The 25,275-nt window shown below is 48.3% G+C and overlaps 2 protein-coding genes across 4 annotated transcripts in view; one reads left to right on the top strand and one right to left on the bottom strand.

The window, feature by feature from the left end:
• Window positions 1–5,260, top strand: part of SEPTIN11 (septin 11) — a 57,931-nt gene extending 52,671 nt beyond the window's left edge. The window contains exon 10 of one of the 3 annotated variants that reach the window (XM_072863373.1): window positions 5,230–5,260. In XM_072863373.1, coding sequence (XP_072719474.1) covers window positions 5,230–5,245 — 16 coding nt within the window. In that variant the 3' untranslated portion in view covers window positions 5,246–5,260. Of the gene's footprint in view, window positions 1–962; window positions 1,886–4,266; window positions 4,854–5,229 lie in introns of those variants that run through there. The other 2 variants (XM_072863375.1, XM_072863372.1) reach the window with 2 other exon arrangements.
• Window positions 5,261–13,451: 8,191 nt separating this feature from the next.
• Window positions 13,452–25,275, bottom strand: part of CCNI (cyclin I) — a 34,937-nt gene continuing 23,113 nt past the window's right edge. The window contains exons 3-7 of the mRNA XM_072863376.1: window positions 21,060–21,194; window positions 17,163–17,237; window positions 16,855–16,995; window positions 15,807–16,037; window positions 13,452–15,152 (exon numbers count right to left, since the gene is read on the bottom strand). Coding sequence (XP_072719477.1) covers window positions 14,694–15,152; window positions 15,807–16,037; window positions 16,855–16,995; window positions 17,163–17,237; window positions 21,060–21,194 — 1,041 coding nt within the window. The 3' untranslated portion in view covers window positions 13,452–14,693. The remainder of the gene's footprint in view (window positions 15,153–15,806; window positions 16,038–16,854; window positions 16,996–17,162; window positions 17,238–21,059; window positions 21,195–25,275) is intronic.

Genomic DNA, 25,275 nt, shown 5'->3' with positions numbered 1-25,275 from the left:
CCTGGATGTGGGGCTGAGCGTACTTATCAAGGCCCTGCCATAATTTTGGGATGGGACTGTGCTTCAAACCTGAACAATCTGGAGATGGTTCCTGGCAATGGACTTGGCAAAACCAAATAGGAGCAGCAAATAGCCTGCTGGTGCTTGCCTCTTGTTTGGTAGATGGCCACATGCATGCTTCAACATGTGCCGTTGTGTTCCTTGCTCATACTCAACCCCCCCAGGAGCTGGGACCATCTGTTTGGGCTCTGTTTCTGTTTATTTCAAGCTACTTCTGAAAACCAGATGAAAAACTTTTTTTTTCCCAGTTTCCTTTCTACAGAATAGTTTCCAGTCCAGTGTGACTGGTCAGGCCATCAAGGGCCATGCTTAGTCCCAAAGCAGTCCCTGAGCACACAGCTACAACCTGAGCTGTAACACATATGTCAGGGCCTGGCCCAACACCCTGTAAAAAGAGGGTTTTGATGATGTCTGAAGGATCTGACTCGGTTCTGAAAGCTGATGTGCCAAAGTGCTGGGAGACATCACGGTGCCCAGGTCTGAGATACCCGAGCTGGGTAAAGGCTAAGCACGCAGCCTTCTGCAAGAGCGCCTGTGTCAAGTAACCCAACCCAGACACCTGCGACCGTATCCCCCAGCCGTGCACGTTGTGAAAAACTGAAGCTTAAAGACACCGACCACTGTGTGGTTACAGACTGTAACCTTGACTAACTTAAGTGGTTGGTTGTTCAGTAGTTCTGCCCCCTTAGTTTTTCTTTTTGCCTTTGCTTGTCATAGGCTGGAGTAGAGCCCAGCCCTGAGGTTGAATTTCTTGACAATTCCATAATCCATCTGCATGCCCATCCACCAGAGCGGGTTGCTGGTGTCGGCTCTCCCAGCTTTCTTTGATTTTGGTTTTTTTTTAATTTTGAGTTCGATTATTGCTAACTTTTTTGTTTTTTGTTCTTTTTTTTAACTTGCAGTGCAAGCTTCACATAAAGCCTGTCAAGCCAAGGATGTTCCTGCATTCACCTGCTTTTGCAGTAATGTGTCTATGCCATCTGTTTTCTTTTTTCTTTTTTTCTTTTTTTCTTTTTTTAACATAAATAACTATTAACTCATCTAATAACACAGTGGGAACAAGAAGGAAGAAGGATTGGGTACAGGACTGTATGCAACTGGAAGTTCAGGGGTGGGTGGAGGGGCAAGGTAATGATACCATACATTATTCTCATGAAAACCAGCAGCAGTAAATCATTCTTGGCCCCAAATTTGAACTGAGAGTCAGGGCTGGACGTCAGCAGCTCGGGTGAGCGTCGTTGACTGGATCAGGTCCTCGGCACTGCTGGCCTACCCAGCTCTCAGCGGGCTGGCTGCAATAGCCCTGTGCTGAAGTGGTCCCTGGGTCCGCAGAAACCAGCCTCAGGGAATTACTGCTGTACCAGGGTCACAGCGCAGTCCCTGGCGTGGCTAAACCCTGGAGTTTAGTCCGACCCATATTCCTTCAATAGCTAGGGTGTTAGAGCAATACGAGTCCCGCTGTTGGGGGAGAGGGAGGCGGGTGTGTGTGTGTAGATAACAAAAGTTTGACTGACCTTGCATGCCATTACATTTGCATGATATTTTTTAGTAGTTCCTGTTTTTGTTGTCTGACTTGATCATAGTAGTTGGCTTGGATTTATTGTCATGTGCTGGCATATTTTTACAGCCACTCTTCCAGTTCAGTGTAGTAGCTACCAGCTGAATGCTGCGGTGGGAACCAAACGGCGCTGCAGGTGCCTGGGAGAAGGATCATTTCTCGTTACTGCTTTCTATGTATTACTTGCCTGACCATAACCTTTGAAACCTCACTTAAAATAGTACCTGGTTTCCAATGTGCATGATCTTAGCAAGGCTTAGCAGCCCTTAGGGAATCAAATGCCTGGGCAGGGGGGTGAAGACATAGCCTTCAACATCCTCTTAGAGCCTTCAGGAGGGTTCCTGCACGCACTTAAATACAGACTTGCAAAGCTGTGGGATCCAAAATTTCATGTCAAGGGAGAGAGGGCACCTGAATGTAACGTTCTCCACGTTCCCCACTGGCCCTCCTGCCTCAGGGACAACGTCCCATTCAGATGTCCCTTGAACGTGCAAAGAGGATTTAGCATAAGCCAGGCCTTGCTCTGTGGCCAGTGCGGTGTGGAAATTGGTGTTTGTTTAATGTGTATTTTCTATGCCATTGCTTTTCGGACAGAGTCTTTCCCTTCCTTTCCAAGAAGTGGCGAGCCATGCTTACCCTATGATTTCTGCGTTTCTTTCTCTTCTGATGTACAGCCAGCATTTCCGCTGCTCCTAGCTAGGTAGTCTCCTGTTTCTTTCTTTAAAGCACTCTTGAAAATAACTCTTTCCACCTAAGTCGCACGCACTGCAGTTCTTTGCTTGTTTCTGGGATGGAATGTCTTGCTCTCTGGGGGAAAAAAAACCTGGCAGAATTATCACCTCTTCTGAAGTGTTGGATTGGGAAATGTGTTTGGGGGTTAGCTTTTGGGTCGTCTTGCTTTTTAACCCTCACTGCTTAAACATGGCTTTGGGAAGAGGATATCGAAATAGGATGTCTTGGACAGACAGCAAAAACTGATTGGATATAAGTAAGCTGGAAATAATATAGTTGAGCCTTTTCCATTTTTTTTTGTTTGGGTTTTTTGGGGTTGTTTTTGTTTGTTTTTTTTAAATCTCCTGGTCTTATCAACCATGATGCACTTTTTGTCAGGTTAAATAGGTTTGCTAGGGGGTCGTTTGGAAAAATGAAACTCTGATTCTTGTGGCTTCTGGCAAACCCAGCTTTAAAATCTTGAGTTATTAGGGAGGAAGTTTGGTTTTTTTGGCGTGGGTTTTTTACAGTCACATCACATGCACATCATTGAATGCTTGTGGCGGTATGCTTTGCTTCAGCTGTCTCTGTGCATGTCCTCTTTTAATTATCAGTATTTTGTGCCAAATAGAAAACTTAATTTTAACATTTATTTGTCCTGCTTCATTTAACAGCCCTTCAAGGGATGTTTGGCAGTGGAAATCAGCTGAGTCTAGCTATATATATATTATTTTTTTTGACAGAAAGCTGTGGCCAAGTGCATTAATGTATTTTTGGTTGGGTTTCTTTCTCCAGCAAAAAGCAAGCTGTTTTGGAGAAACTGGGAGTAAACCGTGAACTTGCAAAAGTTAAAGGTGCTGTTTGGTTTTTTGCCGAAGGAGATGTTAATGACTTTTTTTTGTCCTTCAGCCCCTGGGCCATGTTTAGCTTGTTACTGCTGCACTTCTTTCTCTTCTTTACTTACGCCTTTTTTCACAGTAGCCTCTGATTCTGCATGGAGTAAATGATAGACTCAAATTTAGTTGGATGTGCTTTCACCTTTGCATGTAAGTACAGTAGTAAGAGACTCACCCTTCTGCCTCACTACTGATATGAAACCAGTTGTGGGGGTTTTTTGGGGGGGTGGTCTTTAAGTCCACTTACAAGTGGCATTGTTAAAACTACTTTAAAACTTTCTGCAATAATCTGCTTTTGCCAAGACGTTGAAAAGAAGCCATAGGGAACGCAACATCCGGCTCCTGTTGAATGGCTAAAACAACCCTGCACAGCACCTCTGCGTGCTTGAAGCTAGCAAGCCAGCTGGTGAAACTGTGGGCAGGCGGTTGCATGGGCAGAAGCCTTGCTTGAGACGCGCTGCAGCCTTTAATGTGCGTTAGACAGTAATGATAACTAGCTGGTAATGCTACATGTTCCTGACGAGGTGGATTTCAAACCTTAGAACAATATAAAGGAGCAAGAAAGCACACTGAAACGTGTGTTTCTGGGATGATGGTGTTCCCAGGGCATGGAATGAACCCCCAGAATAGGAAAACAAACAAAATCCAGGTCGCTGAGAGGGGCCATGATGGCTCTGTAGGGGTGGGCATGCGTGTGTCTGGCAGTTGGCCGAAAAGGCGGAGATGAATAAGGGATTGCTCCCCCAGAACCTCACTGGGGTTGCACAGTTACTTTCCAGGAGGGTAGTAAGTAGGAAGGCACCCTTTGAGCTCATGGTCATGAGATGCGTCACCTTGCATCTCCTGTGGCGTGTGGTGCTGCTGGGGAGGGGGGGAAGGCAGCGGCTGGCACCCACCCCGGGCTCCTCTGCAGCCTGAGAACTGCAACTTGTGTCACCCCTTCTGTGTGCTTTTGACGGCTTGAAATCCCATCAAGGAGACTTGTATCTTTGTGTCTTTCTTTAAGCATGTCGTTATTTAACGTGACCGGTGCTTCTCCAGGTAGCTCTCATTCTGCTTCTCCTGAAATGTCCAAGTGAGAACGGAAATGTCGTCTTGTGTGTGAACATATCAGATATGTCCATTTGAATCCAGTTACCATTTGCCTTTCTAAGATGTTAGAAGAGTGCGTATTTGTCTCTTCTCCGAGGACCCTGGTTGCATTTGCAGTATATGATATCCATGACGCTCTCGTCAGTGTGTATCAGCATGGAACTGTACAAATATGAAGGGTTTTTTAATTAATGGAAAATAAAGCTGTGAACAGCGGTAGAAGTATTGTATTTGTATACATTTTTAATATCCTGATTGCCTTAAACTATAGATGTAGAACTTTATTACCTTGCTATTTGAAAATAACCCATGTTTGTAACTAAATAATTGTGTAACCTACATACAGTGTTAATGCAAATTATATGTATGCATCTCTTAGATATTGTCACTTTATTTGATGTTAAAATATTTCAGTTTTTGAATTACAAATTGAATAATAACTTTATAGCATAAGCTCAGTTATTTCTTGTATATGCTTTAGGTTACATACACAAATAGTGCCAACACTTGAAGTGGGGAGAGGAAATACATTTTTACCCAAACGCTTTGGTCTTCGCGTGGCCTTTGACTTTGTTTCGCTGTTGCCGCATCGTAACGGTGTGACAGGAGGGGATGAGGAAACACGAGGTTTCCCGCCAGGTTGTTTTGTGCCTTTGAGATGTAGGTTTGTGCTGGTGTTTGTCGGTCGCTTTTTGTGGTGGTTGTGAGCTTGTTCTCCAAATCAGTCGGTGTCTTGAAGAGGTCCAGGCCTCTCTGGTGTAGTTGGTTTATGTCACACCTCCCCAGTGCACTCTTCCCTTCATGGCTTACTTACTTTAAAATGTTGTTCCTCCTTTTTTTATTTCTCTCTCTCTTTCATTTCAATTCTGAACCTCTGTTTCTTTTCTTTTCTGTTTTTCTCTTTTTCTGTAGCTTCTTCTTTATGTAACCGTCATCTTGCCAAAGCCCCCACACCCTCTCTCCCAGTGGACAGTAGGGCACTGGAAGAGCCTGCGGCTACGGGCAGCCCCGCCAGGAGAAGAGCCATCTCATTCTTCCATCACGTCCGCCCTTCTCTCCTTCCTTTTTGTTTTTCACCTGTGCGTCTGAGGGTGCGCTGTGCTGTGTGTCTCTGTGCGGGATCTGTCTGTTCCCGGCGCATCTCCAACAGAATTGAGGCTACCAAAAATGACAGAGGTAACGGCTGGAGGAGAGAGCTTGGCCATAACGTGAGATGTGGCACTGGGTTTGGGTTTGGTGGTTTTTTTTTTCCTCCCTCCCCATTTTCTTTCCTTTTGCCATAATATGCACACGTTGCTGATGACAAATAGAATGACAGACTGTGGATGAGGGTGAGTGTGCATAGCTGGAGGACTTCATTTCTGCCTCTAAAGATCAAGTCTGGCTGCTTTGGATACCACAACTTCATCACGAGTATGTCCTGTGCTCCTCTGACATGTGCTGAAAATAAGTCCTTAGGCCTAGGTGAGTTCTTTTTTCAGTGTTCAGTTGCCTGAAGTGGAGAAGGGTGATGTTGCGTACCGTTGTGTTGATGGAGCCTGTTCTGGACGGTCAAGGCCTTATTATTTTCTGGCTGATCTGCATCTGTATGAGCACAGGAGGTATTTCTTGCACAACTGAGCTGCACTGACTTGTACTTAGATTGAGGGCTTCATTTTATTTTCATGAAGCCTAATTAGTGATTATTTTTTTAATAATCTTGAATGGGGGGTAATTGTTTAACTTTATAACTTGTTTACTTTGGAAGTTAATTTAGTCAAAAAGCTTGAAAAGTGCTAAAGTATTGTTTGCAGGTAAAAAAACAAAGCTTGTAAGCTTGGTGTGTAGTGACCTCTAGCTGGTTTGGGATGGATGGAAGGAGACAGCCTGGTCTTCTCTGGGTGTTTTTCATGTGGGGTGATGCACTTTTTTTTTTTTTTTAACCAAATACTAGTGATTTATTCTTCTCATCTGTGAACCTTAATCAAGGAATTAACCTCCTTTAACCTGCTGTGGAAAAGGTACTATTAAATGGTCTAGGTTTTGCCTCTTCCAAGCTGTGGGTGAAGCGCGAGCTGCCAGGGGTCTCTGCTGAAATCTGCTGGGTTTTTTTCAGAAGCACAATATTCTTCAGCGCTCTTTGGTGACAGGGTTGGATCACTAAAGCTCCCTCCAGCCAGGTGACTATTTTTCTAAAGTGGCAGAAAAACTGTTTATCTTGGAAACATTTGCAACCAAGTGATTTCATAGATACAATTGGAAAGATTATTAAATATTGGCCTTTTGCGGATGCTGTAACGGTTTACCTGGTATGTAAATGGAGTTGCTGACCGTTGCCCAAACCGAAGGGATATGAGTATTTGCACAAATTTAGCTTAGGACAGAATTTGCATTAATACCAAAAGTAGAGCCTGCTCTCTAGGCTTTGGTGCGCTCAGGTGATCCCTGCTGAGGTCTGCTCTCTAGCCACCAGTGCTTACCACGAGATAGCCAGATCCAGAAAACTTTTCACGTTCAGCCTTCTGAGGACAAAACAGCGTAGCTAATGCCTGACGGGTTGAGGCCTTGAGGGTATTGCTGGATTAAACTTTGCCTGTGTTAATTCTTCTCTTATTCTGGAAAACTCGATGGATGCTTTGCTAACTGGGAAGCAGTTGCGCCACGTGCAGGAGGGAATCCTTTTGGTTCTGACAGGGCTTAGGCAGCAGTGCTCTCTGTGCACCGGGCCACCCAGACCCAGCAAAAAGCGATGGGTCGAGCCATGTATCTTCTGAAATCAGTCATTAACTGTGCTGCCAAGAGCTGCTGCGGGATTGGGGCACGCTGGTCCTTGAGCTCTGTGCCTCATGCGAGGCGACTGTCACCTCCGGCCTGGGGCTTTCTGCGCACGAAGGCGGTCACTGTTTACTGAGAAAATGTCTTGCCCATTAAAACGCCCAGTTTATGAGTGCTGTGTCTTTTTTTTTTTTTTTTCCCAGTGTTGGTGCCTAGGCCAGTCTGCAGCATCAGGGACCACCACCTCGGGCCTGGGGCATTGCTGTGGCTCATCTGTGCAACCCCCTCCATGGTAGCCTCCAACTTGCCACAATACCCTACTAGTTACTTGCCCAGAGGCCAGCCCACCCGCAGGATGGCTCCTGCAGCATCCTGTGTGGTGAGGTCCTCCACAGTGCCCCTGTTTCAGGGAGGGAATCCTCTCCTTATGTTACTCTCATCTCTTAGACTTTTTTTTTTCATTTTAAAATCGTAGTATGGGTTTATCTGGTGGTAGTAGGAGTCTAGCCTGTAAAATCCCATCACTGCGCTATAGCGTCTCTCTTGAAATAGTCACTTCCTATTATTTACTCCACTATCATGAATGGGCACAGAGCTATTCTGCTGGGCTCTACCTTGTGGCAGGTCACCCACGTTGTGCTGACGACAGTGGTTTAGGACCCACGCTCAGTCATGGGCATCATTTACTGCAAGTAAGAAGGAAAAAAACTAGGTGGTGCTGAGGTTTGGTTTTTTTTTTACCCTGTACCTGAAGAGAGGCTATGAAGTGCTACTAACCCCATCACTTTACCCATGTAGCTGTGTGCCCTGTGACTCTCTGAAATCTTGCGTGTGACAGTAGGAAGTCATGACCAAATCTGTAGGTTGGCAACACTGAAGGAGTATGCTGATGGACACCCGTCCGCCAGGTCAGCCCTGGGTTTTTCAAGGAGCTCTCGAGACCACTGCTTTTAGGGCATTTCTTCTGCCCTTTGGAAGTGCTGGGCTGTACCGGAGGAGGTTGTTCTTCATCAGCTGGAGGGGCTCGGGGCTGTGTGACCCACCAGTAGTGCTGCTGAGTCAAGAAGGTTTGAAGAGGGGCAAAACCCTTTTGTTGGTTGACTTCTAAACTCCAAGTAGAAATATTTTTAAAGCTTTATATAAAAGAGAAGCAGATAGGCACAAACCCAATGCCAACACTTACATGAACTGCCTTTATTTTGCAGCTCTAGAGTTTTGCTGTGCTGGTGCCTTGAGTCCTGCATGCAGCTCTGGACTTCATGTCTCCAGAAGGACATAGTGGAGTTAGAGAAAGGCACTAATGATAAATGGGATGGAGGAGCAGCCTGCCAGGTGAGACCGCAAAGGCTTGGAGGCCTCAGTTTGGAGAGGGAATGGCCGAGATGAGAGGGAGGATCAGCCCCGCTGTGAGCTGGAGGTTGCAGCAGATGTCCTCTAGAGGTCCCTTCCAGCCTAAATTTATTTGTGATTCTGTTACAAAGTCCACTAAGTTGTGATGGCGATGGATGCCGACCTGCTAGTTACCTTATCGGCACGACTAGAACCAGAAGGGTGCTCAGCTAGATGAAAATCTGCTCAAAACATGGAGTAACTTTCTTACAGAGCAGGTAGTAAACTTCTGGAATTTGTTGCCCCAGGTTGTTGAGGCAGATGGTATCAGCAGAAGGTTTTAGGGTGGGTTGGTTTGTTTTTAAAAGGTAAATTCATGGTGAACAGGGCCATAAGGAATTTCAAGGGAGAGGGGGAACAGAGTGAAACATCTGACATCCATAATGTGGTGGTGGTGGATACTGGGGCAGAGGGAGGGGATCAGAGAACAGAAAGCATGTATGGGCACTGCAAGGGGTGTTTCTAGCAAGACGCGTGTTGGACAAGGGGACGGGAGCTGAGCTGAGGGAATGTTGCTGAGGCTTTCCTGTGCCTCGGTGCTGGGGGAAAGGGATGGTGATGTGCCCTTTGGCTCGCTTCCTCCGTCAGGTGCAGCTGTTGGGGGAAGAGGTGTCAGCATTGGGAGGGGACAGCAGTGTGACACCTGTTGTTGGGCAGCCCAGAGAGGTTATTTGTCACTCGGTGTCACCAAATGTCCCCAGCAGAGCTGGGAAAGCTGCTTCATCCACAAGAGTGAGCGGGTGCCCAAGTTTAAAGTCATGCTTGTGGCCTTGAACCCTCCTGTCACTGCTGGAGAGTAAAAAATGAACTTAAGAAACTCCCAAAACCCAGAGCTAGGAACAGCTTCCAGGTTGGACGTGCCCCATGGCACAGGCGGGGGGGTGCAGTGCTGTGCTGCTGTCAGCCACCGTGGGCTGGGGCTGGGTCACAGCGTGCCGGCCAGGGGGACTGAGGTGTTGCCCTACCACCTACTCGAGGAATGAGCATCTACCCCATGTTCGTGTACCTGCAGGTCTTGTGTAAGAGGTAAATACTTCATGAATGGTCCCCCAGACTAAGTAGGGTGAAGGAGATGTATCAGTACCTCTCTGAGGCAGTGTTGTGGAGAAAACTGCAGAGAGGTTACTGCTGTCATGTCTTCCAAGCAAACCCTTCTGGGGCATTAAGGGAAGACAGGGTGTTGCAGAGAGTAATGGCAGCTCAGCATGTACAGGTGAGCTGGGGTCGTTGCTAGAAGGCATTTGGAACAAGTAGCAGTGCTCTGGTAAAACATGGCTGCCACGCACTCAGGTGCTCCCTGGGTTTTGGGGGACTGTGCTGAGTAATAACGTGTGGTTTTATGAATGCAATGGTTTTATCTCAGTGCTCATGAGGGAGATGAGGCAGCAGGGAACTAGGCCTGCAATTTGAAACTGGTTTCCCTTCCGGCCAGCCATTCACCTGACCCATGTACGCTGCTGGACTCCTGCCTTGGCTGCTCCGGGCCCCTGCTAGAGCGGGCAGACCCTGTGCTCAGCATCTTCGGCAGGTCCGTGGCATGAAGCATTGGGGTGCTATGAAGCTTGTGGGAAAGCTACATGAATACAAGGAGTCACGGGCATCAGGGGGATATTCTCCTGTGGGTAACAGGAACAGGGAGCCCTGGCAGCGCTCCAGGACAGTCCCATGTTCTGACAGCGGGAACAGCATTACAAGTCAGCCTGCTACCGTAGTAGCGAGGCAAGGGTATGGGTAGGGGCCACATTTGGACTGTGTCATCACTTGGGGGTTTTTTGTGGGGAGGAAATGTGGGAGGGGGGAAATGTTGTTTTTTCTCTCTGGCAATGCAGGTTATTTCCCAGTCAGCTGGACCTTGCTTCCTGGGGGAGCTGATCTTGCTGGGATGTGTCTCATTTTCAAAGGCAAGCCTGTCTTTGAGCATCACCTGTTTAGCTGCAAAACACTGTAAATCTGCACACCAGTGCAGCCAGCAATGCAGACCTGTGTTCCCTGGGCTCCTTACTGGCCCCACCTGGCCTGGGACACAGGTGGCTGCAGCACCAGCAGCAGGAGGAGAGCTGCAAAGCTGAAGACCACCTGGTGACATAGCTGCGGTGCCCGGGGGAGGCTGGCATGCCAGCCCTGGCCTCTGAGACCCAGGCTGGCCAGTCCCTGAAGCACAACTCTCCCACGGCCAAGTTGACACCAGGGCGGGCGGGGTACGCTGGTGCACTAAGTCTGCTTCTGTTGCCCATGGCTCACAGCAGAGCTGGGCACCTGCACTCGGGGCATGGGTGGCTTTGAAAGTTAATCCTCTGTACCCTGCTGCATCCGGGCACCTCGATGGTGCAGCCAGGCTCTTGGGTGTATCAAGGTACCATGGGCACAACTGGGCGTTTCCTTAGTGGATGCATTCCATACGTGGTGGTGGGTTGAAAGGGTTTGTTGAAAACTAGTGTGTTCACAGCAGAGGTAGAGAGGAAGAAAAGAGACAAGTCGAGGGGGTGTGTTTGCAGTTGCAGCGACTGGGTATTTCCTTTTGCATCCAGAAGAGCAAAAGGCAACAGGATGCTGCTGGGCAACAGAGCCAGAGAGCTGGCCCACAAGTGTCCTAGAGCCTATGCGAGGACAGCCAGGCAGCAGCCTGTGAGCAGGACCCTGCAGAGGTAGGTCTTCCAAATGGAGGCCAGGTTTTGTCTCTCTGAACCTTGTTTTTTGTTGGAGGAGTTGCCTGTATTTGGGCAAAAGATAATCGGTGTGGACTTGTGCATAGTGTCAACAAAATAAAAAGGCCATCTGCTCAAACTGGGGCTAAGGGAGCGCCTGTGTGTTTGGGACTCGAGAGCACGAAAGCTCCCTTGGCAGCCAGGGAGGTTTGGAGTCCTGCCTCTCTGGGTATTGGCCTCGCAGGTGCATGCTGAGCTGGGGCTGTGGCTTGGCCAGCTTTGTGCAGCACAGGAAGGCTGGGAAGGTTTCTGGGCAGTGACCCTTCCCAGCGTTGCACTTAATACAGGGAGAGCCAGAAGTAACGCTGTGTTTATTGAGCACAGTTCTGAAGGCAGTTGATGATACTGTAAAATTAACTTTGTGACTCTGACAAGCTGCTTCTCACTAGAGCGCTACCCCCCTGCCCCTTTGCTGCAAAGAACAAAGTTGTTGCTTTTTGTTGTTGTTGCTTTGGGGAAAAAGAGGCTCCTCTCCTCTGGTGCGCCTGGGGCTGAGGCAAGCGCAGCAGCTAGCTCAGTCACCGCAGAGCTCTTCTGGCAGGGCTGGCGCGAGCTGGGGCTGTCTGGTGCGGGGCAGCGCAGGACCTGCTCTTGTCCTGTCGCTTTTGGGGAGGAGAAAACGGTGAGAAGGAAAGCTCTTACCTTCTCACAAAGCGACTCGCAGCCATGGCTGCAGCACATCTGTTAGAGACCTGCTCCAGCAGCACCTAAATCTCTCCCCTTAAGTCCAGCTTCCTTCCCTTCTGTTCCAGCCAGGCCCCTGCCAGCTGGCACAGGCAAACACCTTCCTTTTCCCAGCCCCGTGCCAACTCCTCTCCCTGTGCGCATCTGCAGCGGGGTTTGGGCCGTAATCCTCACCAGTGCCTGTGTGCTGGTGCTGCCGAATGAGTAAGGGGGAATGTGTCCTTTCAGCTGGGAGGGAAGGAGTGTGCAGAGGGGGACAAGCCCGTGGAAGGTGAGGCTTGGATTTATTGCTGTGGGATGACGATGCCATGGCACTTTAGTCCCCATCTTCTCTTCTTCCCCCCATGTCTCACACCATTGGAAGCTAACTAAAATAAGCTGTAGTCCCACAAAACTCTCTCCATGGTCTTGTATTGTGCAGGCTAGTATCGTCAGAAGAGTTAAGAGAGCCCTGGCTCACCTCTCTCTGACTCCATACACAGCCGGAGCTCTTAGCAACTGCTCCCTTCAGGATAAGCTGGATCACTTTGCTGCTCGCATGCAGCAAGCACAAGCGCACACACAGACTCCCTTCTGTGCAGAAACCGCGGGTGCCTGGCTTGGCTGTCAAGGGGTGTGAAAATTAACTGGCTCTAATCTTTCCCATGCTAATGTTGTTATATCTAGTGTTGGAAATCAGGGCAGTTATTTTTATTTAGAGCTGTTATACTGTGTAATTTAACTGAAAAAGATGCGTGCCTTGAAGTGGGTTTGAAGTAGTGAGCACCAGTATCATGGAAGTCCTGCAGCGATGGGGTATTCTGTGACCTAGGGGTGTGCAAGGGAAGCCCTGAGACTGCAGAGCAGCCTGGCTGGAGAAAACTAAGCAGCGGGGAGAGAGAAAAGGTCAGGGACTGGTTATACCATAAGGATGACGGGAAGGGAAGGAAGGTGCACCCCGCTTTGAGAAATGCGGCCTCAGGAGGTGGTTTCCAGGACGCGAGCAGGAAGAGAGCTGAAGCCCAAGAAAAGTTTGTCACAGTGGACTGTGCACAACAAAAAGGATGGCACCTCAGAAGACACGAGGCAGGAGGGGCCGGCTCCTCCTGAAGTGCACGAGATCAAAGCCAGCCAGGAAGCAGGCGAGATTACAGAACAGAATCTATTCTGTAATCTCTGAGTTTACAGAAAAAAGCAGAAATGCAGACTGTACTAACCTTTTCATCATCAAATGTGACTTTCAGTGGGAGGGATGTCAGGCGAGCAGGCATCTACAGCCAGCCTGGGTATGGGAAACTTCACTCTTCAATGGGGCGTTCAGAGTATCAAAAAGGAGATACGGTTCCAAGACGGGTGAGATGAAGCCGTGTCCCAGCCGTGCACCGAGTGCCCGTGCTCAGCCTGGAAGGGGAACCGCCTGGTGACTGAGGAGGGTGTGAGAAGCACCAGAGCTGGGGCTAAAGCTAGACCTGCCGTAGAGGCAATGAGTTTGTCATGCAACTCCCCTGGCACCCCGGCTGCCCAGCACCCCTAAAGCCACTTTCTCACAGGTCTGGCTCCCTTGCAGCTTCCGGGTAAAGCTGAGCCTGGACTCAGGTGAAAAGCACAAAACAAGACTCGGAATCCAGGACAACTTTCTTTATTGCTACCAGAAGGCTTTCATCAGTACAATGGCTCCAAATACGATACCTTCCTCAGGGCTGTGGAGAGAGCTTACAATTGGGACAGGTCATTCTGAGAAACAGAGGTGTAACATTTAAGAGACAAGTTTTTAAAGGTTTTACTCTTGGTTAGAAGTTACAGGAACACAAAACTTGAGGGTTAGGGTCTTTTGTTTTGGTTTTCTGGCTGATAATTACACACCTTTCAAACCTCAGGCGTACGTAGCCGCCTCAGCACCTCACCGAGCAGTGCTGGTCACATGCTAAGCTTATAAACATATGGGAAAAAAACAGACTCTGCAGAATTGAAGGTCTACACTTGACGTAGGGAGTCAAGCGTTGGTGAAAATCCACACTGAGTGCAACATTTCTTGGTGCAAACGAGAAAAAACTACCGGTTTTGTTCAAGTGCTACAAAACCCATTAACTGCTTTCTGTGTTTGAAAACACAAACTGTTTTAACTTGGAGAAGTCTCTGTGTAAGGTACAGAGCACAGTGGCCGGCTGCCCTCGTGTTCTTCTAGAGTACGTTCACGCTCTTGTGGTTATTACTTAAGTGTGGAGCAGCTCGCAAGTGTTTGGTTTTGGTTTTTTCCTGACTAACCTTTTAGTTAAATCCAGTTTTTAAATATTATCACATTTAAACACCAAAGTGCTAACAAAACAAAAAAGATCTTTTTCTTTAGAAAGGAAAAAGAAAGCTGTTGTGAAGGTCAGGTAGTACAGAACATCATGCACAAGACTTGCTGAGAATTAAAAGAGGAGCAAGCAGAAAGAGCAAGGAGCCGACGGAAATCGGATCAGAGAGGTGTTAGTTGGCTGGGAAACCTGGAACAACTCTGCACGACTGATGTGAGCTCTTGGACATGGAGAATGGGTTACAATACACAGGAGCAGAAAAACAGTGGAACTGACAACACTAGAAAGAAACAATTTTTTGCTACTTTTTTTGTTTGGTTTTTGGGTCTTTTTTTAGATTTTTATACTTTTTTGTGTTTTTAAGTGCTTAAATAGTGGAACTATAATTAGCCGCACAAGAAAAAAAATTCAAAAAAGGGTTGGGATTTTTTTTTTCTGTTTTTTGGCTCCCTTCAGTTCAGCCTGACAAGGTATGGCCCCTTCTCCCCCCACTGAGAACACAGGACGCCAGGTTCTGCGTGGTTTCTAGCGTAGCTATGGTGGAGCCGGTGGTGTGCACTCACAGCTACATAACAGACACTGGCTGTAAAGGTGGACAAGGGGAAACGTTGCCCTCCTGCCTCGAGACATCAGCGCCACAAACAGAGCCCATGTTTTCAAGAGCCACTACCTCTGGAGCAATGTCTTCGTTGTAGAGACGCTTGATACCATCATAGAAGTCGTCCACTTCCATCTCTTCTACTTTACGCTTGGCAGAGGCTTGCTTGCAACCGCTGGGAGCTGGCAGACGCTGGTAGAGCGCGGCTGTACCTGTGACTGGCACTTCTGGCCTGCCGTTGTCCTTGGAGAAACCTGGCCCTGGGACAGAGGAGGGCTGGCATTTGTACACTCCTCTGTTACAGGTCACCAGGGTATGCTGGAGGGGACTGTAGACATATACAGAATTGGGCAGCAGAGAAGACTGCAGAGTGGAAAGGTGATGTGCCACAAGCTCCCGGCAGTGGATCAGCTGCGAGCTATCCATCTGGAGTGGGAAGACAAGCAAAGATACCGGCATTGCAGGACACCGCCACGGAGAGAAGAGGCTGTCGGGCAGGGCAGGGCTAGGGCTCTGAACACACCGCCACCCGTGCACCTCGCTTCTCAATGATATGCTGGATGCAGGAGAAAGTAAGTGCTAAAGGACCAAAAAGACCCCCAACACGCTGACTTCATAAGATACGGACCCCTGCTCCTTCTTACACCTCATGGGAATAGTGGGGGGGAAAAACACCTGTCAGATATTAAAAGATTTCACTGCGTATTTTTAGCACCTTGAGTGTTTTGTCTTTCCAGTACCTGTTAGATGACCCCGTACGCTTAGAATGAGCGGCTGAGCGGCTAACTAGGATTTTCTCCCTGGTGCAGAGAGAGCCCGCACACATCAGGGCACACAGCTCCTGCCTTTGTCACCTACTGGATGCAGTCAAGATCAAGACTTTGCAGAACCGTCCCAACAAACTGTCCCTTCAGGCTGAAGCACAACCACCCTCGCAAAAGCGTAACTGCAGGCAGAGATCAGCAGGTAGGGATCTGAAAGCCCCAGGTGGCTTGGATCACTGGAGTACTGAGCAAGATGCAGGCTTCTGCGGCCCCCGGTCCCTCCCTGCTGCAGCGTGTGGTGCCGGCACCCCCTCACCTGTGCCTTCTGGAGCAGCTCGATGATGAGAGCCAGCCAGTCGGGGAGCAGCTTCTCCAGCTCCAGGCTGACGATGGCCAGCGCCAGCATGGAGCCCTTGAACTGCAGCAGCTGGTAACAGGCCATGCAGTGCAGCAGCTGCTTGGTGAGCGCCGCCACGTGCTGAGAGGGACTCAGCTTGGGCAGGATGGTCAGTAGCTGAGGCCTGTTGGACATCGCAACCGCGTGGAACTGGGGGGGGAAACAAGCACATGAGGCAGCTGGTGTCACCGACAGGCAACCCCACGGGCAAAGCCAGGTCAGACCTCAAGAATGGCATGCGACGTGTCTTTGACGCACAAGGATCCTCCAGCTTAACCTTCAAGGCAATTTCCATGCCGGGGGGGGGGGAACTGTTGAACCCACCAACAGCTTGGTGCAGCCTTTCTGGCGGGACCTGCTATCGTACGTATCATCTGCCTGGGGACCAGGCTTTGCGGGGCTCTGCAGAAGGCTATCCCCTTCCACCCTTCTCTCTCAACAACACAGGTTTGGCAGTTCAGGTGTCCTAGACAAAAACTCCTGCTCGAACAAGCAGAGAGGATGAAATTCAACAGAGAACTCAGGACACTTTCCTTCCCTTGGCCTTATCCATGAATCTCTGGCTGTGCCTTTCTGTAGCAGGCACAGAGCCCACCCGTTGCCGAGCATCAGTGCTTTCTCTGTGGTTGTACTTACTGTTTTCGTGCTGCCTGGCATTTAGCTATGAGCAAACCCATTAGCAATTAAGACTTGGGGGCAAGGTTTTCAGGAGCTGTGAGTCTTAGTGTGTGGCTTAACATGCCTCAAAACAGGTCAGATGGCAGGCCCATGTTTTGGAAATTGCACCCCAAGTGTCGCAAGTCTCCTCTGAAATTCTCTGGCAAGGCTCTTTCTTTCAGAAACCACTTGTACGGAGGAATTAAACACACATCCTGAGGTCTTTGCTCCCCTACAGGTAGAGTTTTTGTCTAGGTACCTTATTTACACGGACAGATACCAGAAAGAACGTAAATAGCCCCTGACTTACAATATGAAGGAAATCCAGTGGCGTTGCCATGTGAAGATCCCAGTTCAGTTTATCCAGGATAATCTTCTCCATTCTGCGAATTTCAGCTGGAGAACAACCACAAAAGCTGTCCCGAGCCAACACCTTCAGTACTGGAATCCTCTGCAAAAGCCAACGCAAAGAAGAAACGAGAGAACCGATCATTATAGAAATCACACAGAAGGCTGCATTCCTGTCCTGGCAAGCGTCAGCCACCATGTGCAAGCAAAGGCAGGACTGGAAGAATATCTATTTAGATAATGCTAAGGTAGTAAGAACAAAAAAATTACCTCATCTTCCTCAATGGTCTTTGCAGCAAGGAAGAAGCAGCTGATTGCAATACAGTTCAAGTACTTTGGACGGGCCTGCGGTACAGAAGAGCAGAGAAGTCTCTGTCTGAATGTGATGCAGAAATTATACATAATCCTTTCTGGTAGGACATCCTGAGCCCCAGGGTCTCAGCTGCCCATGCAACGCGTTCTGGATCAGCAGGCTGACCTCCAGCTACGCCACAGCGGTGGCAAGCCGTGCCAAGCAAAAATCCATACTCCATGAGGTAAGGTGGAACAGCAGTCTGCCAGCCCCGTGATCGTAATTGCTACCCACTGATGTGCGGCGCTGGAGTGGAAAGAGCTCATTTTTAGGCAGTGCAGGAGAAATAGGAAAGAGAAAATCCGAAGGTCCAGATTGTCACCTGGCAAAAACACACTGCCACTCCACCTGCTTCAGCAGAGCTCTGCTGTTAGTGCTGCTGGGGGTCGGACACAGAATAGGAAGGAAAAAAGAGAATTTAAAAACGCTGTCCTTGCCTAGGGAAGTAGAGAACACCCCCAAAAATCACCACTCATGTAATTTCACACTGCACTTCTCAAAACTGTGGCCCAGGGATTGAGGGAGAGCTGGTCCATTCTACAGTGGGTTGTTTTAGGCAAGGTAAGTGAAATTTGGAGGGGAAAGGGTGATTTTTTTTTTTCATGTGCAACAAAAACTCCTTTTATGGGCCTCGGCTGGGGGGTGAGGGGGGAAGCAGGATGCATGGGCTGTAAGTGTTCAGATAGTCTCTGTGATGGACCAGACTCAGCACGTGCTCTGAATATGGCGCATCTGCTGGAATTTTTGCTTAGCAGCGATCTTTGTCAATTTGACTGTCTGACAAAGGACTTCACTTCCAACATCAGCGTAAAAAGCACAGGATGTGTCCACCTGCTCCTTAGTGGCCAGGGGCTAGGAAATGCAAGGGCGCCGTTTCTAAACCTTGTCACAGCCGAGTGAGTAGACAGCGGCAGAGCGTGCCCCCCCTCCAGTAGCCTACTGGCTACTGGTCCTCTCCTGTCCATGTTAAGAGATGCTGAAAGCCAAAGGTAAGTTAAAATCCTGCACTGAATGTGAAAGTCTACTTACAGCCTCAACTGTTGCCGTGATTTATTCTTGCTAGGTAAATTTTAGCAGATGCAACAGAGCTACGGGGTGGTTGAAGGGTGAGATGCTGCACGTTACACTCGTGCAATGAGCTGTTAAGAAATCCAGAACACTGTTTCCAGAAAGCAATGAGAAGAACAACACAGGATCATGTCCAAATTGAAGATCTTCACCTACATTCAGCCTCAGTTACATAAAAAGGACCATGCTATGCCTAGAGCTTTGGCTTTCCAGTGCCATTTAAACTTCACGTTAAATACATGTAGAGAATCCGCACTTGGGGGCGGGGGTGTGCATGCACACGTCTGCTTGTGCATTCAGGTGTCACTGAAAACCAGGAGAACAAATTCCCTTAGGGCTAGACTGGAATTTGTTCTTGACTATGCAGGCAGGTTCAAAGAAAACGCAAGTTAGCACAAAGTAACATAGACCAAAGAAGGACACCTTCTGTGTTGTATTCAGGGAAAAGCCCGTGTCTAGCGCAGGTTCCTACCATCAGGGAAGCTTATTCTCCCCTATATTCTCCTCAATTATTTTTAACAATAATTTTGTCTCCTCTTTGTCCCAAGTGCATCCCCTCTACAGACTGACCTGGAAGGAACAACTGTCTTTTGCCAAAGGCGTGTTAAAACCCAGTCCCTCATCCTGCTCTCCTACAGGAGCTTCTACCTGCCTTGCTGGCTCCTCACGCGTGGGGCAAGTGCTGCTGAGATGGGCTTAAACACGGCTCTGGTGAGGGTTAACGAGTGCTGCGCGGTGAATTACACCAAACGCTGCTGCCTGGGCCTCCAAAGCACGCCTGGCGAACAGCCTTAGGTGCAGCCAGTCCCAGCAATTTCAAAGCGTGTTCATGGTGAAGGGAAGGGACTAGTTGTCTTAACAATAAAATCCCACATGGTAGCGCCTGATAAAAAACAGGAGTTAGGCTGCAGCAGAGGAATGATGGCTTTATGGGAGAGGAAAGGTGGGGGGGGCAGGGGAGCACAAAGCCCTGAGCTGTTTGAACAACGCTCACCCAGACAAAACACCCTTCCCCGCTCCTGCTGGCTGCCTGAAGCACGCAGTGGACTCCTTACTCATTCTCGTACCTTCTCTGCAGACTCTTTGGCTGCTGCAAATTACTGAAAGAAAAACTGTACTCGAGGGCATTAGCTGTTGAGGGATTTAAATCTATTTCTCATCTTACTATTTCAGTAAATCAGCTACTTTGAGATCTCCTTAAAAATAAAAACTTCGATGGCTCGTAATTAAAACATTATCAATATTTATTAATATTTAAAGGGTAGATGAATGGATGATGTTATTTGCAGTCTACCAAACTAAGTCACATTGAAATGTAAGCGCACGGGCTGAGAATACATTCTTCTGCTGAGACCTCCTGAGCTATATTGCTAACAGCGTTGGTGATGAGATTAGACGCCTGTGCAGACGAGATGGCAGATTTGCTGAGCAAGGAATGTAACCGAGCAAACATGGTAAGAGATAAGGCTACCCAAAGCCTGACTTCACAACTCAAGGCCAGGGATTTTGGGTTGACCCACAGTTTGTTCAGTGACTTGCGCAGGTGCAAAGCACGGCCCAAGCCCAGCATGTCTAGCTCGCTTCCGTGTCAGGCTTAGAGGGACAGAGGAACAGCAGATCCCAGCTGCAGGTAGCCCTAATGCTGATTTTTAACTTGTCTTTTTTTAAACAGTTTCTGTGGTGTAACAGCCTTAAAACCAAACAGGAGTATACATTCTCCGTTCTGTGCAGTACAGCAGGAGTGGACAGCCTGTCCCTTTGATGGCCTACACCCATGCTTGCCTCCCTCCGTCCTTCACATCTGTCTACCTTGTCATCAGGCTTAAGCTCTTAGTCTGTCAGACTGGCTATAGAGCAGGTTAGCAGTGAACTGCTCCCCCAAAAAGCAATCACCTCTGGCTGTATCTTCTCCCATTTTTTTTTTTTTATTTCCCTGCACTAGCACGCTTGCCAAGCCCAAACCTGTCCTCAAACATTTATTTGTTTCCTCCAGCTAGTTCACTGCTAGCAGGTGCTCCCAGCAATTCTAGGTGGTACAAATGACATTAAATGCAGTTAAAACACCAGAGAAATTAAGAGGTGAGCAGGGGCTTTCCCTGACTTTTCTGTCAGGGGGCATTGGCCTTAGGTTTCTATCTGCAGGCTAGCAGGCATTCCTTCAGCTTTATGAGTCAATTTAGGTTAAGGTAGAGACTCTTCTCTTTTTATCTAAAACGTAACCTCAGTGCAGCCTCTTTTTCTGATTACTTAAGGGAACGGGTACTGTGCTGAGGCAAACGCAACATTCAAACCACGTTAAGAGCGAGCACGTAGTTGAAGAGGAAGGGTGCTTCTTTTCTCTTAGGTTAACGTACGTTTAAACTAATGAGCTGCATTACATGAAGGAAAGGGGCAGAACAGAGGAAAAAGGGAAAATATTCTTGGCAGGTATAAGCACTAGGTCAGTTCCCCAAGAACTGTGTGTTCTCGTTAAAGCAATGGCTACTTTCAGCGGGTGGAAAACGACTATGGAAAGAATCTGCATCCAAAAGTCCTGGCGGCACTGTGTGCTGCCAGTTCCACTACCCAAAATTAAGCTCCTGGAGTAGTGCAGGTACCATCCTACACATGTGTGAGAAAGGAAGAGGGTGTGAGAGCAGAGGGGGGAAGTAAGCGTGTCCGTACAGCCACACCACTAGGACTGTACACAGAAATAACGGAGCGGGCGGTACACAACTCTTTCAGTTTCTGTACCTGCAAATATTTACCTTTACTGCAGCTAAAAACCTGTCCAAAAGGCTGATGGCCAGGGCGAGCGTTTCTGGATAAAGGTGGAACTGGTATTTGAGCTTGGCCAGCCACTGAATGACCTCATCCCTCTGCTTTGGAGAAATGGCTACATCCTGTTGGAGAGAAAAACAAACTATTCTTATACACAGGCTGAGCGAGTCAGAAATGTTACCACTTTACCTCCACAGGAGTTATTCGGCACGGAAACAAAGCCTCCTTTGGAAAGGGGGGAGCCACGCGCCAGCCTGAATCACCGCTTTGTTCTTGCAGTTACTTGCCCCATCCCAAGATCTCTGCTATGGAAAAGACAACTTTCCTTTACAGCAGCCTCAAACTTCACTCAAATTTCACTGTACGTTGGGGAGAAGAGGAAGGATGTCTTGTAGTTTCTCAAGTAAGACAGGATCTTCTCCAGCTGAGCTCTAAGAGATTTTTTTTTTTTTAAATCCTCCTTAGAACCATGTAGATACACAGAAATGCCCAGCTTGAGCAAAACCAGAGCTGCTGTGGGAGCCAGGTGGGTGTACAGCTCTTGACAAAAAGAGGGGAGGGACCGAGTTGGTGTTTGAGAGGAAAGGTTTATTTTTCCTTCAAATTATGGGCATATTTTTAGCTCGGTATATGTTAAAAAAAGAAAATTCCAAACAGCTTACAAAAGACCTTTAGCAGTACAGTTACCTGTGAACTGGGGTAAAGCAGGTACAATTTCACCTAAAAAAGTCTGGGTTTGGGGTTTTTTTTAACTTTTTGGCCCAAGTCACCACCATTGATCTGTTTGCACAACAGCTGAATTTCAGCCACACATACAGATCAGTCATTGACATAAAATCTTTCTCTCTGACTTTCTTCAGAAATCTTTACAGCTTTTCTAGAGCCTTTCAATTCAACCAAGTAAATGTCTGGTCCTAACTTCAACAGGGATTTTTTGGGGTGATTAGCGGAAGTGAAACTAAACAAATTTATTCTGTTAAGCTCAGGGTCCTTGTGCTCTTTTGGCTACTGCTGAGACGGTGTAAGAGAAAGAAACTGAATGAAATGCTGCCTGACCAGTTACTGTGGAAAAGAAAGCTAAAGGCTCGTGCAAAGACGCATCACTGCTGGGCTGGGTTGTAGCTGTTCTCCCAGCGCTAACACGGGCCCGGGGGAAAGTAGCAGAATTTTAGAAACTAAAAACACCCACTATTGCTGCAAAATAAATACTTCGGGCTACATCTATCACCAAGGTACCTACCCTGTGCCTTACGCAGACAGTAACGCGCTTTGTTACAGCTCTCCTGCCGTGGAGTGAAGAACATGTGCGAAAGCAGAGCGTTGCAGGCAGAACTGCAATTACACTAGGGCCTCCGCGAGGACAGCAGCCTCACGCTGGTGTCATCATGAATTGCAGTATGACATCTTTACTCTGTGCTGAGCTCCACCTTCACCGCCAAGTGGGACAGAAGGGGCGGGGAAGGTGGCAGGGCTCAAGCCCCGGGGCTGAGTTCTGGGCTCTGTGAGAGCGGGTGCACAGCCGGTTACTGCTGCTCACGGACTCGTGTCCCGCCAAAATGCGGCCACCCAATTCCCTTAGAAGAAGTACAACAGTACCCGTGCTACTGTAGCAGGAATCTAGTCTAAAGACACAGGGTGGTGCAAGCAAAGCTGTTTCTTCCAGCTGTACTCGCTGGGCTAATAAAAGCGATACTACCTCTGCCTGCAAAACGTGCCTCCAGTGCTGTATCAGGTGCTCCCCTGAGGAGAACAAAGTCCTGCCTTGTTTTCTCTCCTGATCCCTGACGGTGCAACGGCGTCAGCAGGACTGCGTGTCTGATCCAGATGGGCCTCTGGTCTCAGCTGGGACCTCTGGATGCCACTTGACTATAGCGTGGCTTTTTAAAAAGCACCTACCCTTTTTCAGGACAGAAGAGAAAATTAGTTTCCTCAATTCCAAGAAATAATGATTCTTTCTAAAATCGTTAATGCAATTTAAGGGTGAAATGTGAGCCCCACCAGGGGCAGGACACCCGCTGTCTGCAACACGTTGCACTCGTTCCAGAAATGCTAGTTCAACGTGCGCTGGGAGGATAATGAATACACCACACAGCAGTAAGGAGTTTATTAAATGCTCTGCTGAAAACATCTTTTGGACAGCGGGATAGGGACCTAGAATGTATCTGGGGAGAAAAATGGGCAATGCAATGTTGTTTACTGGCTGTCCTTACAGAGCATGCTTCTCCAAAGCAAAGCGAGGCCTGCACAGCTGAACCTAAAACGGACAGAAAAGGGAGGAGTGATAGTTAAGTTCCTTATTTATTCATTGCGCCTATTTTTAAATGGAGGGAGACAAAGCCATACAAAAGGGTTTAGAACCACAGCCAGGTTTGGACAATATTGTGGACTTAAAAGGTTAAAGGATTATTTTGGAAACGCAGTATGTGGGTGAATGCAGCTGGTAAGCTCACCTGCTTAAAAGCCAACCTGAAACCACCCCATCAAATAAAATAAACTTGACTTTAAAAACCTGCCTCTGACTCTTAAATCACTGCCCAGGTCCTGGTGAAGCCAGTAAGAACGGGCTTGGGCCCTCGGCCGGCAAGGGGAGAGCTGCATCGTCAGTGCGGTATCAGCGGGGCAGTAGCCTCCGTCTGCCCTGCGCTCCCTCCTGCAATACAACATCTGCTCTGGAGGAGGGGGCGAAGACGGCATCTGTTGTGCTTCTTGCTGGGGAGGCACGGCCGTGCCTCAGCAGCGCGGGAGGGATTTTTCCCATCCCCTTCCATTCCTGACAAATCCCATTCCTGCTAGATCCCAGCAGAAATGGGCATCAGCTTCAACAGCTCTTGGGGGTGTCTGTCCTGACTCAGCGCTGTTTTCCCTGTGCCTGCCAAAGCAAAAGGCTAGGCCGTCTCCTAAAAACAGCATGGGTGGGAAGGGTGAGATTGTTTTTCCACGCTGCCTCTCAGTCTTCAGTCCTCCCGAGATCTGTCCTTGTATCCTCTCGCACTTCATGGGCGGTGTGAGGCCAAAAGGCAAAATTTCAGGCTCAGGAGTTACCTTTAAATGGCAAGGCTGTTAACATAAAGAATAGCAACTGTACACTCAGTCCCTGGTAACATCGGTCCTTTCCATGTGAAAAAGAAATGGTGTTTAATCTAAACCACTGAAAAACTACAGCGTATCTAAACAAGATATAAAATTAAAACAAAAAACAGCCCCCACACAGAGCACCATGTTCCTTTAAGGTGAAGGGACAACTGCAAAGTGAACTCACATCTAGGTATAGGCACAGCAGAAGTAAGGCTTCAACATAAAATCTGGCTTCTTAAGAACGATCTGGGGAAGCAAAGGAAAGGAGGAGGTGAATCTCCAGCTCTTTTCTACAATAACATCCATCTTACAAAAAGTTTGTCTACTCCAGCCTAACTGGAAATAAAGGAGCACGAGGGCGGGGGGAGAATCCCTGCACACAGAACGACCAGGTGAATTTAAACCTCCTCCCATCAGCACTAGGCAAGTTCATTATGGACAATTTTAAGAGGCAGGCGGAAGGAATAAGAACTCGTCCCACCACACCCACGAACCCTGCTGCTACTTCCAAGCAGGGCAAGGAGCTTCCCACACAAATGTATCGGCCCTTATCCCTCTCCCTTGAAGGTGTACCCATCTCATCCTAGTAACACAAATAAGAAATACAGCACTGTAAAATGAATTAAGCAGCGAGGTCACTGTTCCTTAGTTATATAAAATTAAAAGCAAAACCGAGACGCTACGGTGGCTGAAAGTAAAAAAGTCCCTTTGGGCTGGAAAGCAAAAGTTCCTCTCTGGTGTGGAGGTACTTTCCCATAAACGTCGCCTTCTGCCGCTCACCGCGTCTGTGTGTGGCCAGCTCTTTGTTTTGTCGCCACAAATCCACCGCTGCAGAACTGAACCCCCGGGGCGGGAGAGCACGATAGCCTAGCATGACGGCTTTAATTATGGAAAAGTAACCCAAGCCCAGCAACGGCAGATTCCGTTTTCACACAGCAGCAGCAGGTTGCTCCGAGACAGACCTAACAGCCGCCCTTGGGACTGAAGGACAATCCATCTCAGCCGGCTGGCGCTTTACCCCCCCTCTATTTTTTTTGGAGGGGAGGCCAGATCAGAGCAAGGCCCGACCTACCGATCTGGTTGCCCATCCCGGCACCAAAGGTTAGCAGACGTGCGCGTGACTCCTGC

This window comes from Ciconia boyciana, chromosome 5 (genome assembly GCF_034638445.1).
Source record: "Ciconia boyciana chromosome 5, ASM3463844v1, whole genome shotgun sequence".
NCBI lineage: Eukaryota > Metazoa > Chordata > Aves > Ciconiiformes > Ciconiidae > Ciconia > Ciconia boyciana.
Note: the sequence above shows the minus strand (reverse complement) of the source record. Positions and strands in the feature narration are given on the sequence as shown.